The 18,433-nt window shown below is 50.0% G+C and overlaps 1 protein-coding gene across 1 annotated transcript; it reads right to left on the reverse strand.

Annotated features, from left to right (window-relative positions):
* Window positions 1-821: 821 nt before the first annotated feature.
* Tmem50a (transmembrane protein 50A) lies at window positions 822-17,526 on the reverse strand. Its single transcript, XM_052177724.1, has 7 exons — window positions 17,428-17,526; window positions 15,619-15,723; window positions 13,137-13,249; window positions 8,377-8,444; window positions 5,923-6,015; window positions 3,776-3,836; window positions 822-1,262 (listed from the first exon to the last, which is right to left on the reverse strand). The coding sequence occupies exons 2-7, from the start codon at window positions 15,709-15,711 to the stop codon at window positions 1,217-1,219; spliced, it is 474 nt and encodes a 157-aa protein (XP_052033684.1). The 5' UTR covers window positions 15,712-15,723; window positions 17,428-17,526; the 3' UTR covers window positions 822-1,216.
* Between the last annotated feature and the right edge of the window lie 907 nt (window positions 17,527-18,433).

The raw sequence follows: 18,433 nt of genomic DNA on the forward strand, positions 1-18,433 counted from the left end.
TCAAGTCCGTACCCTTCCCTCTCTCTGTTCATGTCGCTTGTGGAGTGAGCCATCTGTGTCTGTGCCACAGCTGGTCACAGGTTCTCCCTCATGATGTCCACAGAAGGGACGGTCACCTGGTGGGGTAGCCTGGTCTTCTCTGGCACACTTTCCCTTTCTCTGGGAGGCCTTCAAGCACCACTCACACCGAAATGTCTGCCAGTTTCTCTTTTACCTTTGCTTGCATTTTTTTCTTGTTCAATCTCTTCAGGGCTGGTGTTCTCTACACGGCCTTGTCTGCTGACTTCAGGAAGTTTGCTCCTTTGCGGCAAGGAGCATCGCCATCGGCTGAGGGGCCGGTGCACAGGTCAGTCAGTCATGTAAGTCTGGTGCATCCTGGGTCCTCAGTTCTCCTGGAAATCTCCAACAACTGAGGGACCTACATCCGAAGCCTTCAGTTCCGCAGTACTCTGTTTTGAAGTATGTAAGCAAAAAGTTTGGGCCACTGGCCGTGCCCAGGGTCACTGACCATGTTCAGTTCCACTGTGTGGCCTGGGCATTGCAAGTCCACCATTGTATTGCCAGGGTGGTAGACATCACTCCTGATTCTAAAGTGCCGTCTTTCACATACTCACTGGCCTGGGCAGGACAGGATAAGGTATTCTCCCTTATCATGAACACGGAGACTTGAAGCTCTTCACCTGCAAGGTTTGAATGGCTTTCTGGTCAAGAGAGCCGAGAACTGTGGTCCCAGGTTATCTTAGGCCATTTACATGAAAACAAAGATACACATTTTCCAGTAGAACCACATAAACCAAATACAAGGCATAACGAGAAAGAACTCTGACCAACAAATTGTTTTTAATAACAAGAAAATGTTTACACATTATTTAACACCAGATACAGAAGAGGCTGCATTAGTAAACACTTTGGACCCCAGAGCGAATCCTCACCCCAAAGATTCCACCATTTTTCCATCACCAACTCTTTAGACCATGATAGAAGCTGACAAAGCGACTCATGTCAGCGGGTTCCTTTCCCGTGGTAGAAGCTGATGGGGCACACGGCACACTGGGCTGTTGCAGTTCACATAGGAGTTCGCATGATTCTAGCATTATGCAATTTCAAGCTGAGATTATACTCAGAAATAAGTTTAGAAAATCAGTATTACAAAAGACTGGGTGAGCAGGGAGAAATGATCCCATGCAGGGCGGCTGTGCTGCAGAAGTGGGAGTCTTCACTGCCACAAGTCCTCTGTACGGCCAAACTTGAAAACCAGCCCTCTGTGGACAGAGCAAGAAGCACAACATGACTGCCTGGAGCTGGGAAACTTCTAGACCGCTAGGAAGCGTGTAACAGAGAAACTCACACACACTGACTCTGCTAGAGACATGAGTTGTTCCTAATGTTCGACTGCTCTTTACTGTCACCGTTCCCAGACCTGGGGTGGGGGGAGTGGAACCCAGAACCCAAGGCCTGGGGGTAGGCACGCTAGCCCTGAGCTGCAGCTCCGCCCCCACCCACACACCTTATGGCCCATATCAACAAGTAAGTCAGAGTGTGCGTCGTCCTCAACCTGCTCACAGCCCATCCCATACTCCAACTGGTGGTGGCACACACACCAAATACCAAGGAGGTCCAAACCACAAGCTCATTCTCCTTGAATGAGTTCACCGTTTTTGTTTTTCTGAGATGGGGGTCTTACTGCTTGTCCTGGGCTGGCAAGACACCTAGGATCTAAGCCAGGCTACCCTTGAGCTTCCGGCAATCCGTCTGCCTCTGCCTTCCAGTGCTGAGGAGGCTCCGAGCACAAAGCACTATGCCCTGCTGTCAGGTTCTGAATTTATTTGAAATGATTTGGACAGAGGTAGGGGGGCGGCTCCACAGGTAAAGCATTTGCTGGGAACCCTGACAACAACTCGAATTCCCTGGAAGCTACGAGGGCGGTGGGGGTGAACCAACTGTCAACAGTTGTCCTCTGACTTCCCTGTGCAACAGCACCCGTGAACACATGCACACTCACAGCCACACACAAATTCAATATTTTAAAAAAAAAAAAACTAGAAAAAAAAAAGGCATCCAAAGGATGGTGATATTTGAAATGTGCTTTGACAGATAAGCAGGAGTTCAAATGAGGGGGGGTGAGGTGGCTGGTTTTACGGAAAGACAAACTCAAGTCATCAGAGAGCCTCAATTAACAAAATACATCCCCATAAAATTGGGTTGTAAGCCGGAGAGTGGTGGCGCACGCCTGTAATCCCAGCACTTGGGAGGCAGAGGCAGGCGGATTTCTGAGTTCGAGGCCAGCCTGGTCTCCAGAGTGAGTTCTAGGACAGCCAGGGCTACACAGAGAAACCCTGTCTCAAAACAAAACAAACAAAAAACCCCCAACAACAACAACAAAATTGGGTTGTAAGCAAGCCTGGCGGGTATTTTCTCAATTAGCGATTGATTGGGGAGGGCCCAGCCCACTGTGGGTGGGGCCATCCCTGGGTCAGTGGTCCTTGGTTCAGTAAGAAAACAAGTCCCAAGCTGCAGGGAGCAAACCAGTAAACAGCACCCTCCACAGCTTCCGCATCAGCTCCTGCCTCCAGGTTCCTGCCCGGCTGAGTGCCTGCCCTGCCATCCTCGGATGATCAACTGTGATGTGGAAGTGTGAGCCCTTCCCTCCCTGAGCTGCTTTTGGTGATCGTGACAATCACAGCGACAAGAACCCTAACTAAGGTGGCAGCGACAAGGGCTGGTGGGGGAATAAATGACCAAGGCGTTTTGGGTGAAGAAACAGTCCTCAGAATTCGAATGCCAAGAAGCTACGGGTGTATGTGTGTGTGTAAGGGCTGGGGGTGGAGGTCCAGGGATGCTGATGCCAAGCCTGCCTGAGGGGCAACGCCTTGCCAGGCCGAGGCGCTCACTACAGCTCCAGCTTCTGAGGAAGCCAAAGGACTGCCTGAGTCCAGGAGAATGATCCAGCCTCTGCTGCAGAGAGCAAGCAATTCCTTCCTTTAAAGAAAACACATACACACACACACACACACACAGAGAGAGCAAAACTACCCACACAAACATCAAAACCACACATACAGAGAACAAAACTACATGCCTGAGGCTGGAGAGGTGGCTCAGCAGTTAAGAGCACAGACTGTCCTTCCAGAGGTCATGAGTTCAAATCCCAGCAACCACATGGTGGCTCACAAACATCGGTAATGAGATCTGACACTCTCTTCTGGTGTCTGAAGACAGTGACAGTGTACTCATATAAATAAAATAAATAAACCTTTAAAAATACAAAAAAAAAAAACCCACACATAAAATGAACACTATAGAACAAAATGACACACAGACAGACTAAAACCCCACCAAATAAAACGACACACACAGAAAGCATATAGTCACAGGTATGAGGTATGGAGGTGCACACATGGCTGTGATCAGAGTTCAAGACGTTGAAGTGGAAGGATCACGAGTTCAAGTCAGTCTAGGTTAAACAGTGACACTGTCTTCCAACAAAACTAAAACACACACACACACACACAGATACACATAGACAAACACAAACACACACATACAGATATACACACATACGCAGACAGACAGACACACACACACACATACAGATACACACAAACACACACATACGCAGATAGACACGCACACACAGACAAACACACACACACAGATACACACAAACACACACACACACTGATAAACACAAACACACACATACAGATATACACACATACACAGACAGACAGACAGACACACACACACACACTAAAGAATGAAAATCAGAACTTACCCAAAAAAGATGAAGGCATTCTGGAAAAATACAGCAATTCCAGGATACACTACGGTCTTTTCTGTAAAAACAATTGTAATATTTAGAGGTTTAAGATGTCCAAACAGTTAGGTCCAGACAGAGCAGCAGTCACCAGCGTCCTTGCCTGCCCTAGGCAGGACTGACCATTCTGGCAGCAGTGATGGGTAAAGTAAATGCCGTGACACTCGGCAGACAGCACTGGCTTGGCCACTGCCAGCCCCTCTGCTCAGGAATGCTCCTTCGGGAGGCAATGCTGAACTGTGAGGAAGGTGCTGGGGACCCTGAATCACAGAGCTGACAACTGTCCGGCCCTCAGGGAGCAGAGGCATCTGCTGCTCCAAAAACCAAGGGGAGAAGACATTAGACCCAGAGGCCAGGAAGTCCCCAGGAGAGGCAGACACAGGCGCAAGCAAGGGCAGGCGACAAGCAGAACTGAGGACAAAGGCCCTGAGGCAGGAGAAGCTGGCACGGTGGAGGAAGAGAAGAGCCAGGAGGTGAGCGGAAATCCTGCAGGGCCCGGCAGGCAGGTCAGGATGGGGCTGGGGCTGACTGCCATAGGGATCCCAGTGAATGCAGAGAGAGAGGCGGGAAGCCTAGGAAGCGGGGAAGAGACTGGCGGGCTGAAGGGAGTGACAGTCATGGAGATGCTAAGAGGTGACTGTGACAAGGGTAGACACAGCATAGACACACGGTGCCCTGGACTAGATGTTCAGGGGAACGATGGCACCTCCCTTGACAGGCTTGGCTGAAGGCAGCAGTGACTGGTCTACACATCTAGAAGGACACAGTTACCTTGGCTGAGAGAAAACCACTGCAGTCCCAGCCGGAGCTCTGAGCACAGAGCCAGGATCTCCCAGCTGTGTCTCTGCCCCAGGCTGTCAGGAGCACCTGCTAACTGACAACCCAGGGCCTGAGGCTCAGGTCACAGTTAGCTTTATCTCATCCCAAAATAGCTGGAGGCTTAGTCTAGGCCTCTGCTACCTCTAAGAAGCATTACCACCCGCAGAGAGTGGCTCACTCATTAGTCCCGGCACTGGGGAGGCAGAGGCAGGCAGGCGGCTCTCAATGAGTCTGAGGCCAGCCTGGTCTACAGAGTGAGTTCCAGGACAGCCAGGGCTACACAGGGAAACCCTGTCTTGAAAAAGACAAAACCAAACCAGAACAAACCCTCAGTGGGAGGGTGCTTACTCCCAAATGTAGTGGGATCCTTTTTCTTTCTTCCTTTTTTGTCTTTTTGTCCTTCCTCCCTTCCTTTGTGCCTTCCTTCCTTCCTTTCTTATTTAAGGTTATTAAGACAGGATCTCTCTATGTGGTTCTGGCTGTCCTTGAACTCACTCTATAGATTTTGCTGGCCTCTGCCTGCCTCCTGATTGCTGAGATTAAAGGTGTGTACTACCGCCACAGGCTCAGCATCTTAATTTAAAAACAGAAGCAAAACCAAAAAAGAACAAAAGACCTGGATGTCCGAGCTCTGCACATCTGCTGCATATGTGGCATTCCTGACTGACAACTTGACTGCAGAGTGACCAAGGGCACACACCCCGGGTGACAGACAGACAGACAGACCACTAGTGCTCTGACCTAACCAATGAGTTAATTCAAACTCTGAGACCAGTGGGGGAGGGTGGGACGTGCTGTCAGCAGGTCTTGGCTCCGCCTCCCATCTTGGCTCCGCCTCCTTCCTATTGGTCTTCTCTGTTCCCTGGCTGCCAGGAGAGGAGTACCTCTAAGCCATCCCTCCATCAACGCCAGAGATGTGTGTGAGGCTCTGGGCTGAGCCACAACAAATCGTCTCTTGTTACAGGGCTCCTCTCAGAGCAGGACTCTTCTCCTGCTAAGCTGCTCCTCTCCGGTCACAGAGCCTAACGTGTGAGTAGTGAAGATCCCACTCTAGAGTGAACAGCAAGGCGCAGAGGGAGCGGTAGGCCATGCCTCCCAAGCACGAGGTTGGAGGAAAAACCATACAAAGCTATCTACTGATGGGAGAAGTCTCTAAGTAAAATACACGGCAGTAGCTGGCGCACGTGCGCGCACACACACACACACACACACACACACACTTGTCCTAAAACAGCCAGTTTGGATGTAAAATCCTAGTATAAGATAAAAGTAAAATGTATCCTTACCCTTAGCAACGTAACCTCCAAAGAGAATCCACATGGATGCAATCAGGGATCCGAAAGCCAACATGAAGCCGATGAAGAGCCATATGCGGGCTCCTGAAATGATACAATGTTACCACCGATACAATGTTAACCACCAATACAATGTTACCACTGATACAATGTTACCACCGCTGCCCCACAGACAGAGCTATTGACTTCACTATGCCAATGAAAGTCCGAGCTGAATGTGTGTCCAGGCTGAGATCCCAACAATTGGAGGTAGAGGCGGGAAGGTCTGAAGCGCAAGGCTGCCCTGTGTTACAGAGGACCTTGCCTCAAAATAAAGTTCAAGGATTGGTGCAGACCCATTCGGCAGGGCCCTTGCTGCCAAGCGGGATGCCTCAGTTTGACCCCTGGGACCCAAACGGTAACAAGAGAGACCTGACTGCAGCAAGCTGTCCTCTGACCTCCGTCCAGGCACCATGGCACGTGTGTGTGCCCGCCCATACCCACCTCCGCCAGATATGGAGGCTGGTGTAGAAGGAATGCCAGTCTGAGCTACACAGTGAGGTGCAGACCAGAAAATACTATAGAGACCCTGTTTCACAAAACCAAAAACCACCTACAGCACACATGTGTACTCAGACATAACATATCTACACACACACACAATAAACAAATATAAAAGCCAGGGCTGGAGAGATGACTCAGAGTTTAAGAGCACTGAATGCTCCACCAGAGGTCCTGAGTTCAATTCCCAGGATTGATGTGGTGGCTCACAAACATTGGTAATGAGATCTGGAGTCCTCTTCTGGCCTCCAGGCATATATGCAGGGAGAGTGCTGTATACATAATAAATACATTTTTAAAAAATATATAAACCAATGTGCTAGACGAGGTGGCACATGCCTGTGCACACTTCAGGGGGTTGAAGGAGAAGATTCTATTCCAATTCAAGGCCATCCTTGGCTATTTTGATGTTAGCCTGGGCTACTGGGATCCTGTCTCAGATAAAGCCAGGGGCCAGAGCTGATGGTTCAATGTGCTTGCTATGCAAGCCTGAGGCCAGAAGTGCCATCCCTTTCACTTTCTTAAATAGCTACATGCAGGGCAGGAGAGATGGCTCAGCAGTTAAGTGGACTTAACTCAGCACTTCTGGAGGACTAGGTTGGTTCCCAGCACCCACATGAGGATCTGATATCTTCTTCTGGCCTCTGCGGTCACTAGGCACACATGTGGTACACAAACATGCATACAGGTAAAGCATCCACACACATTAAAAACAATGACCTAAGATTATAAAATATTTCAGAATGCTAACGCAAGCTAGGTGTAGCAGTGTACGCCTAGAATCCTGGCACTTGGGAAGCAGAAGCAGGTGAATCTCTGTGAGCTTGAACTCAAGCCTGGGCTACGCAGCGAGTTCCAAGCCAGCCAGGGCTACGTGTGTAGTAAGATCCTATCTTGAAAAACAAAAGGACAAACAAAAAAATGCTAATACAACCAAATATACCTGTCAAAAACAAACAAACAAACAAACAAACAATCATGGGCTGGAGAGATGGCTCAGCGGTTAAGAGCACTGACTGCTCCTCTTCGGGAGGTCCTGCGTTCAAATCCCAACAACCATCCGTAATGAGATCTGATGCCCTCTTCTGGGGCGTCTGAGGACAGCTACAGCAGGAGGGGCCGGAATGAGGGGGGGGACGGCAGGGGGGGGGCACGGCGGTGGAGCGGGAAAACAGCTACAGTGTACTTACATATAATACATAAACAAATCCTTAAAACAAACCCCAGCAGGCCAGGCGGTGGTGGCGCACGCCTGTAATCCCAGCACTCTGGGAGGCAGAGGCAGGCGGATTTCTGAGTTCGAGACCAGTCTGGTCTACAGAGTGAGTTCCAGGACAGCCAGGGCTACACAGAGAAACCCTGTCTCGGAAAAAACAAATCCAAATACCAAAACAAAACAAAACAAAACCCAGCTACAACAATCACGTCTAGGGCAGTTTAATGTGATGGAATTCTGGGGCTGGAGAGATGGCTCAGTGGTTAAGAGCACTGTCTGCTCTTCCAGAGGTCCTGAGTTCAAGTCCCAGCAACCACATGGTGGCTCACAACCATTCGTAATGAAATCTGATGCCCTCTTCTGGTGGGTCTGAAGACAGCTACAGTGTACTTACATATAATAAATCTTTAAAAAAAAAAAAAACAAACAATGTGATGGAATTCTGCTTTGCACGCATGGCCAGCTCCTACTCTCTGTGGCAGCCAGCAGACACTTTAACGCTGCCTATCACTGCTGAGGCGGGCCAGGCACACCCGATGGGTTTCATGCTCACAGCCTGCTGTGACCAGTGCCTTGGAAGCCAGCATCTCCCTGTCCTACGCTGGAACCAAGAAGCCCAACAAGTACCCTGCCGAGTAGAAGTCGCAGTCGGGAAGAAAGCTGTGTATATGATGTCAGCACCTATTTACCTGTCTGGCCCAGACAGCCTTCACTGTAGCTGTCGCCTCGCACTTGTCCATTCGACACCGCGTTAATCCTGCAGGAGGAAAAGCGAGAAATCAGGGGCTCGGCCCTCCAAGGAGAAGCCGTCTGAATCATCCAATTGTTCAACTCAAAAAGCCAGGCCTGCCCAAGCTCAAGGTGAGGTCTCCTGAGCCTTGAGCCCTGGGTCCACATGACTCAAGTCACCTAAGGAAGTCCCTTCGAGTGAGACATACCCTGGAACCATGGTTGTTGTGGAGCCTGGGAGAAGAGGCATCACCTGGCAAGCTGTTAGGAAACTCTTGGGCTCACCTTAAAGCTACTGGAGCAGAATGTCCAGTGTGGAGCTCCACAGCCTCGTTCTAACAAATCTTTCGGGTGATCTGAATGCTTGGGCAAAGCTAAGCACAGGACTGGAGGGGCAGCTCAGCGGTTAGAGCACTCACTGCACACGCACAGGAGCCCAGTCTGAGCCTAACCCACCAACTGTCTACACTGGAGCTCCTGGGCCTCCAAGGGAACCTACGCTCACACGGGCACATCCACACACATAGTTTTTAAAACTTAATCTTAAAGGCTGGGCTGCAGGGCGGTGGTGGCGCATGCCTTTGATCCCAGCACTTGGAAGGTAGAGGCAGGTGGATTTCTGAGTTTGAGGCCAGCCTGGTCTACACAGTGAGTTCCGGGACAGCCAGGGTTACATGCCTCAAACAAACTGTAAATGAGTCCAAGGTGGGCCATCGGGTACCGGAAATGCAGTGAAGAACCCTGCCGTACACCCACAAGCCTGTGCGGGGCACCTCCTCCCCCACAGGCAGGGCTGCTGCTGCCTCCCAAAGAGCAAAGCAAAGAGTGAAGATCTGGGCAAAATAAATGACAACTCTTACACATGCGCTCTCTCTCTCTCTCTCTCTCTCTCTCTCTCTCTCTCTCTCTCTCTGTCACATACACACACTTCAGTCAGAACAGTGCTTGCTTAACTTATGAATATAATGAGTATATCAGCATTCTTATAGAAGCTCAGTAGCCTAATTATTACAGTAAATTGCAACAGAATGGCAAGACTGGGTGCTGTGTACCAGCTGAACACCAAAGAAATGGTCCCAGAGCTGGAGAGATGGCTCAGTGGTTCAGAGCACTGACTGACCTTCCAGAGGTCCTGAGTTCAATTCCCAACACCCACATGGTGGCTCACAACCATCTGTAATGGGATCCGATGCCCTCTTCTGGTGTGTCTGAGGACAGCTACAGTATACTCACATACATAAAATAAATACATCTTTAAGAAAAAGGAAAAAAATAAGAGAAGTGGCCAGGCTCCGCCATTGGGCAAGCGTCTAAGGCAGACCAGCTCCCCGTGTGTGTGACGCTCCCCGTGTGTGACACTCCCCGTGTGTGACGCTCTCCGTGTGTGCCGCTCCCCGTGTGTGCCGCTCCCCGTGTGTGACGCTCCCCGTGTGTGCCGTTCCCCGTGTGTGTGACGCTCCCCGTGTGTGCCGCTCCCCGTGTGTGTGACGCTCCCCGTGTGTGCCGCTCCCCGTGTGTGATGCTCCCCGTGTGTGTGCCGCTCCCCGTGTGTGACGCTCTCCGTGTGTGACGCTCCCCGTGTGTGACGCTCCCCACGTGTGACGCTCCCCGTGTGTGTGCCGCTCCCCGTGTGTGAGGCTCCCCATGTGTGACGCTCTCCGTGACAGTCCCACTGCGCCTTCCTCAGTGGCTCACAAGCCCTTCAATTTGCTTGGGAAAGACTTTTACATGTGTAAGTGTGTGTGGGATGGGATGGGGGAGTTAAAATGTGGGGAATCTGGCACCTGGATTAGGGAAAGGTTGCGTCCACGTGGTAATATTTATAGCTGCCCACGACCATGCACAGAAACTCATTTTGAATGGCTTTTGGAGGAGAGAAAAAGTTATTTTTCTGGCATTTTTAACTAAAACCTCTGAATTTTTTTTTTATTTCCCTCAATAGGATATAAATTCAACAAGCTTCCTAAATTATCCAAATCCTGTACATGGGTGGGTATATGGTCATCTCCCCTGGCATGCAGCCTCTGTCTGTGAGCTGCAGACACCAAGGTGACCAGAGGGATGGCTGGAGAAAAGGAAGAGTTCTGACAATGAGTCAAGGCAATGTTCGGTCCAGCCTGGGCTACACGTGGAGATTCTCAAACCTCAACTGCACCCACCACCCCTATGAGTAAAGAAGCCAGGTGACCAGGGTCTCCATTCCCAGATGAGTTCTCAGCATGTGAGGAGCAGGTCTGGGAAGCCCAGTGGAACGCACGCTCAGTCTGCGCGGGGAAGCCACAGCACGGGGCTGGGCATGGCAGGGATGGGGGCAGGACCAACAGAAGGTCTGTGGACGTAAGCATGTATTCTCTCCCTGTGCAGCCTGTCTTCCAGGCACCTAAAACCTTTCCGTAAAGATCTGAGTATTAGCCGGGCGGTGGTGGCGCACGTCTGTAATCCCAGCACTTGGGAGGCAGAGGCAGGCTGATTTCTGAGTTCGAGGCCAGCCTGGTCCACAGAGTGAGTTCCAGGATAGCCAGGGCTATACAGAGAAACCCTGTCTCGAAAAAACCAAATCCAAAATCCAAAAAACAACAACAAAAAAAATCAAAGTATTTTAGATCCTTGGACAACAAAGCCTCTGACATATCTTCATCACTAAGCACCTACGGGGAAAGGATGAGGGTCTGGCTGCATCAGAGTGCTAGTCTGGCAGGCTCAAGGCCTTGGACTGTGCCCCAAGCACCACAAGAATAATCAGCGCGCGCGCACACGCACGCACACACACACACACACACACACACACACACACACACACACGTTGTGTGTGTGTACATGTGTGTACATGTATGTATACATGCATGGAAAGATAATTACCCAGTCGATGGCAGTAGGGTATGGTCGTAATTTGTCAGTCCCTCTGGCCTACAGCGGGCCCAATGACTACTTGTACTTATACGCAGGGAGGTGGTGGGGGGACGCTTTTCTTCTGAGCACTTGTCCTGCCTGCTGACAGCACTGTCCTCGGGGTTCAGGAGGCCAGCAGCCCCTTAGCCACTCAGCCCAAGCCAAACCGGGACTGGAATGTTTTCCCCTCAGACTTCTTACACAAGAACGGTATCAAGCGTTATCAGATCAAGGTCTGCAGCATGCCAAAGAAAGGCCTGTGTGGGAGCACACATGTAACTCCAGAAACTGAGAGGCCAGCCTTGTCATAGTGAGAGCCTATCTCAAAAACAATAGCTGGGGAGGGGGGATGAGATGGCTCAGCGGGTAAGAGCACTGACTGCTCTTCCGAAGGTCCTGAGTTCAAATCCCAGCAATCACATGGTCGCTCACAACCATCCGTAACGAGATCTGACACCCTCTTCTAGTGTGTCTGAAGACAGCTACAGATATAATAATAAGTAAATCTGAAAACAAACAAACAAATAAAACAACAGCTGGTCCCTACAGGAAGCATTTGCAACTAGGGAAACACACATGCAGGAACAGGGAAAAGTCCCTGGAAGCCATTCAACATGGAGGACGAACCTGAGGTGATCTGGAATGGGGCACAAGGGGACAAAAAGATGAGAATCTGTGACAACTTATCAAAGGGGGAGGACTTCAGAGAGGAACGCCAGGAATAGTGACAGAATTATCACTGTGCAGCTAGAAGGCCAAAACCAAAAGGGAAACTTCAGACCCACAGTCACAGTTTCAGGTTCTTTGCTCTCCAGGACTGTCTCCAACTCCCTCTCAGGCTCCTGACAAGGCCCCCAACCCCCCACCCCGCCCCAGAGTGACTGTTTCCACATCTCCCCTCTGACTCCTGACGACCACCTCTGGCTCCTGAGACTCCCCCTCCCCCCTCCCATCTCCCCACCCCCATTCCTGACCCCCCTCGGGCTCTGGCTCTGGCATGACTATTTCCACCTCCTGCTCAAGAGCGCCCCCCCCCCATTCTGTCTCCTGCTCCCCTCTGGGTACTAGCACTCCCCCCTCCCACCCCAGGTTAGCCTCTACCTCATGGTGACCCTCCTCCCTGACTCCTAACCACCCCCTCTGCCCCCCATCATTTAATCCTCTGTAAGGGAATCTCACTTAGTTACAGGGCGGGGCGGGGCAGGGCTGCTGTGAGCCAGGACTCACCCGGAACTTTCAACTAGGACAGAAGCAAGCAGAACTGAGGAGAGCAGGGAGATGCTATGGGAGTGGGCAGAGGAAGGAAGGGAAAGAGAAAAGCAGGACTGTCAGCTCTCCTCCTGACAGTGAGTGGCCTTGAACTCACAGCAATCCTCCTGTCTCAGCCTACACAAGGGCTGGGATTTTTGTCTTGTTTCTTTCTTTTGGACTTATTTATAGGCTTGTGGTGTTTCCCCTGCAGCGAGGCCCTCAGATCCCCTGGAGCTGGAGTTAGAGGAGGCTATGAACCACCAGTAGGATGCTGAGAGCCGAACCCAGGTCTTCCTGGTTCACCAGAGCAAGACACGCTCTTGATTACCAAGCCACTCTGCAGACCCTCTCTATTACTCCTTGAGACCAAGTCCCTTGGCCAGCACAGGACTTTGTAAGTAGACTAGGCTGGCCGGAAACTTGCAGCCATCTTCCTGTCTCAGTTCCAAGTGCTGGGATTACAGGTTCCAAGTGGGTCACCATGCCCGGGGGTCCTTCTTACCTACCAGAATTTTAGACTGTGTCTAGGATCATTTTAGTCTGTGACACTCTAGGTGGGTGGGGTGACGCCATCACTTACATGAGGAAGGCTATGGTTGCTATGACACCACAGGCATGGTATGAGTGGTTAAATTGGTCCATCTTGGGGTACATTACAGCAGCATCTATGATGATCCACCATCCCGTGAAAAACTAAAAACAGACAGACAAAATAAGGTGAGGTCAGCAAGACCCAACAACAACAGCACACGTTACCACAGCCTGTTCGAACCAAGGAATCCCTTCAAATGAATTTCCAATCCACCACCCCAAAGTCATCCCAGCAGGTTCACACCTGCGATTTGTGGGCGCTTCACCAGCTGATGAACTGTTTGGTACCCAGGGCTGGAGAGATGGCGCAGCCGCAGTTCAGAGCATGGACTGTTATTCCAGAGGAATTCCCAGCACCTACCTGCTGTCTCTCTAACTCCAGTCCTACGAGATCCGACACCTTCCTCCGTGGGCACTCACACGTATGTGTTATGCAGTCATACATACAGGCAGGCAAAGCATCCACGCACATAAAATAAGTGGATGTTTAAAAAAATGTGTGGCAGGCACCCTAAACCTGCTCCCACGTGTACAGACTTTACAAACCTACAAGTTCTGACACGTCAGGAAGAAGGGGGAAGGTGACGTCCATGGGGACTGTACACGCCTGTCAACTACCGTGCTCATGTGTAATGGCACTGAGGTCAAGGTCAACCTCAGATCCCAGCCAACGGAGCCTCCGAGGGGCTCTAGACAGCTAGTGTGGGGTGCGGCAGCACCGGTCATGGGGAGAGCAGTTCCCGCAGTTCCCACCAGAAGAATCTTTTTTTGGGGGGCAGGGGAGTTTGGATTTGTTTTTGTCCCCCCCCCCCCACAGGGTTTCTCTGTGTAGTCCTGGCTGTCCTGGAACTCACTCTATAGACCAGGCTGGCCTCGAACTCAGAAATCCGCCTGCCTCTGCCTCCCAAGTGCTGGTATTAAAGGCCTGCGCCACCACTGCCTGGCTGATTATTATTTTTTTAAATAATTTACTTAGTGTGTCTATGTGTCAAATCCCTAGTTGTGAGCTGGGTGTGGTTGCTGGGAATTCTGAAAGAGTCGCCAGTGCTCTTAACCACTGAGCCGTCTCTCCAGCCCTGATTTTCATCATATTTTTTAAAAAAAAAATTATCGGGCTGGAGAGATGGCTCAGTGGTTAAGAGCACTGACTGCTCTTCCAGAGGTCCTGAGTTCAATTCCCAGCAACCACATGGTGGCTCACAACCATCTGTAATAGAATCTGATGCCCTCTTCTGGTGTGTGTGAAGACAGCTACAGTGTACTCATATAATAAATGCATCTTTAAAAAAAAATCATTTTTTTCAAAGACACAACAAAATTTAGTACCACTTTAAAAAGTCTCATGTTTTGAAAGCTTTAAATTTTAATATTTGAATAAAATACCTTAAATGCAGGGCTGGAGAGACAGCTCTGGGGTTAGAAACATTTGTTGCTCTTACAGAGGACCCAAGTTCAGTTCCCAGCTCCCACACCCAGCACCCACAAGGTGGCTCACAACCCTCTGCTATCCAGCTTCCCTGGTTCTGATGCCCTCTCCCGAACTCCATGGACACCAGGTACAAATGTGACACACGTGAAGATGGCTCACAACCATCTGTAATGAGATCTGACGCCCTTTTCTGGTGTGTCTGAAGACAGATACAGTGTACTTGTATATAACAAATAAATAAATCTTAAAAAAAAAAAAAAAGAGCAAGATCTGCTCCTCTAAAGGACCCAGGTTCAATTCCCCGCACCCGCATAGCAGCTCCCAATTTTCCGTAGCTCCAATTCCAAGGGATCTGACACCCTCACACCAATGCACATAAAATAAAATTAAAAAAATAAAACAAAGAAAAGAGAACAGACAGCAGGTAAGATCTTAAACCATAACTTCAGACTGCAAGAGAATGTGTGATTTATCTTTATCTTGCGAATCCCCTCTGAGCACTGCATTTTACAGCTCGAGGAGACACACACCGCAACCCCAACACTTGGGAAGTGGAGGCAGGATGATGAAGCCCTCAAGGGCATCCTTGCCCATAGGCGTGAGTTCGAAGCCAGCGCGACCTACAGGAGACCCAAGCAAAAAAAGGAGCTCCTGGGCTTCCTAATCCGTCTCCCTGGGAGATGAAGGGGAATATGAACTCTGGATGACCTGAGAAATGGGAATATCTACCTTGACTGGTTTACAGCCCTCTGTGTAGACCAGGCTAGCCTCAAACTCACAGAGGTCCGTTTGCCTTTACCTCTAGAGTGCTGGGATCAAAGATGTGCGTCACACCTGTCCCTCCTTAACCCTAAAAGCTTCCGTACTCACGCCGTCCACTACGAGCGCTACTAACAAACTCACAAGTAAAACATCACTGAGTAAAATAAGTTTGGTGACTGTTTTTTAAAAGGACATGTTTGAAAACATCACACACAACCTAAACCATCTACACAGCCACAGATCAACGTATGGGGGGGGCCAAGGTGTCACAGGGACTTACCAGAATGCCGGCGGCGACAGAGGCAATCGTGTTCCGCTTCTCCCCCCAGTCCATGCACTCTGAGCACCGTGAGCCTTCTAGAAATCCAGACATCTTTCCAGGGCACTAAAACAAAACCATCACAGTTAAATAAGGTACTTCAGTTTTCTTGTTTCAAAGCCTGCAGTGTTTCTACAAAACAACAGCTGGATAATAATCGAATACAAGTTACGAACGCTCTTCTTTCCGGCCCTCCTTATTTCTTCAGAATGTCTGATGTTGCTCTGGTGGGGAATGAGATACTGGGGATGCAGCCTACATTTAACTTAAAACATGGTTTTAGCTGGGACTGGTGTGGTGGCTCCTGGCTCCTGCCTGCAATCCTAGCATTTGGCAGGCTGAGGCAGGAGGGCTATGCTCTGTCAGAGAACCAGCCAGAGAGAGCTACACAGTGAGTTTCAGGCTAGTCTGTCTTAAAGAGACAAAAACAAGAGGCTGGTGAGATGGCTTCGCAGTTAAGAGCACTGGGGGCTCTTCCAGAGGTCCCAGCAACCACATGATGGTGCGTAACCCTCTATAAGGGGATCTGGTGCCCCCTGCTGGCCTGTGGATGTAACTGCAGCAGAGCACTCATGCAATAAATAAAAATTTAAAAAAGACAAAACAAAATCAGGATGGTTTTAGCATATTTACATCATATGGACAAAGGCGATTACCCTAATCTTAAACCAAAATGCACTGATCACCTCAACGATGTCACATTTTTTTAAGTCCAAGTCCACTATACATTTAAGCAGTCCTTCAAGTGATGCAATGATGCTTAGCCTCAACAGCTGCTTTCTAAATCTTAAGCTCCGTACTAAGGTTCCTATTGGATTTCCCTAAATAAGGACGTGGTAAACTTTGGTTTTAAAGTAAAAATGTAGACGTGGATGGAAAATACTTCCCCTGGGAATCTGCACATTTTATTCTGCATAAGTGTTTTTCATGCCCGGATTAAGACAGGCATGGCTGAACTACGGGCTTTATTTCTAAGTTCATTTCTTCTCCTTTATTTGTCGCTTCTCCGTGCCCGCCTTCGGATGTCGTTACTATGTAAAGGGAGCTTATCTTATTTACTATCTCTAAGTCTGCTACGGATGCAGTTTCAACATCTCCCACAAAAAGCGCAGGCCTGAAACTAATTCAGACTTAAAATAAAGAACGTGCAGTGCAGTCAAATTACCACGGTCGGCAGAAATTGTCTTAAATCACACAAAACCCTCCTCCTTCAAGTCCACTGTGCAGACCCAGCCAGAGAAACATCACTCATCTTTATCTTACAGATAATGGGAAAACCTGATCTACATATAACCCGCTCACAGTGAACACCCCGGGTCTCACAGGACTCCCTAAGGAAGGCGACGTCAGTTTTAGCCACCTCTAAAGAAGCTAAAGGAAAAAACTGATACACTTCTGTGATGAGTTCGGATCTGAAAATACCCTCGCTTTTATCTAATGATCGGAAAGAAAAGCAACCCACTATGTGTAATTGTTGGGTCACCCAATGGCCCCACCCGAGTCCAATTTTCGCTGCACAATTACTGGACATGTTCAAAGGCTGACCCGCCCTGCAGACTGGAGGAACAGGGCGCGGTCACGCGTGGGCCGACCCCGAAGCTCCGCCGTCGGACGAGCGTGCCCAGCTCCGCCGTTCTGGGGAAGAGTCCCCGCCACAGGAAGCGGCCCCGCAGGTCCCACGATCTCAGCCGCGGCAGCAGTGGCCAGGAGCCACCGCCACGAGTTCGAGCCCGGCCCGGCCCGCTGCTCCGCCCTCCCGTCCGCACTCACGGCCAAGTCCGAAGTTGGAGTCGCGGCGCGTTTGGTAGCCTCAGTTTACTCCAGTTGTGCAAGAAAACAAAACAGCCACAAGCAATCGGACTCCCGGATGTCGATGTGCGGGTCCGCCCCCAAGTCAATGCGCATGCGGATCGAGAGCGAAGGGCGGATCCCGAGGATGCAGCCTACGGGCCACGCCCACCGCGCCGACGAGTGTGCGGGTGCCCAGACTCCCCTTCTGGTCCCTTCGTGTCACTGTGAGAAACACTAGAGTTGAGCCTGTCTTCTGGGATGGGACCGAGGAAGGGAGGCAACAGTCCACCTTTACTATTTGGTTTTGTTGTTGTAATTGTTGTTGTTACACTTTTTAAAATTTATTTTTGTTGTCATAGTGAAGAGGTCAGACAGGTCAAACTCCAGGAGTCATTTCTTTCCACCCTATGGGTCCCAGGAATCAAACTCATGTTATTTGACTTAGCAGCAAGTACCTGCTTTACCTGCCGAGCCATTTCTCCAGCCCAATGCTGACTTCAAGAGGATTGGGATTGGCCCTGCTGTAATCTCAGGTTCACGTGGGTGGCAGGGAATCGGGAGCCTGTGGCACAGAAGGTGGTTGGGTGGCTCACCGCCTTGCAGTGCTAGGCACTAGGGATCATCTCTGGGGTCCCCTGCGTTGTCCTTAGATGCGTTAAATCTGTGTAGCTTTTGTTGGGAGAGGGAATTAGCTGATTAGTATTTTAAAGTATACAATAACACTGCACCCATAACCTATTTAATTTTTAAATTTTTTACATGATGAGTATTTTGCTTGCACGTACGTCTGTGCACCGTTGTGCATGGTACTGGCAGAGGCCAGAAAAGGTTCCAGGAACAGGAATTACAGCCATTGTGAGCTACCATGTGGGTGTCGAGGGCTGAACCGGAGTCGTTGGAGAGAACAGCAGGTGCTCTGAATCACGAAGCCATCTCTCCAGCCCCTCCATGACCTATTTTTAAATGGACAGGTTTCTTAGTCCTA

This window comes from Apodemus sylvaticus, chromosome 3 (genome assembly GCF_947179515.1).
Source record: "Apodemus sylvaticus chromosome 3, mApoSyl1.1, whole genome shotgun sequence".
Classification (NCBI taxonomy): domain Eukaryota; kingdom Metazoa; phylum Chordata; class Mammalia; order Rodentia; family Muridae; genus Apodemus; species Apodemus sylvaticus.

What these genes read in the sequence shown, in the direction of transcription:
- Tmem50a (XM_052177724.1), bottom strand. Translation starts at nt 15,711, where the DNA reads ATGTCTGGATTTCTAGAAGGCTCACGGTGCTCAGAGTGCATGGACTGG. An exon ending in CTGTCGCCGCCGGCATTCTG is followed by an intron (nt 13,250 to 15,618) that starts GTAAGTCCCTGT and finishes GTCTGTTTTTAG; the next exon opens with TTTTTCACGGGATGGTGGAT. An exon ending in TGGAGGTTACGTTGCTAAGG is followed by an intron (nt 3,837 to 5,922) that starts GTAAGGATACAT and finishes TTGTTTTTACAG; the next exon opens with AAAAGACCGTAGTGTATCCT.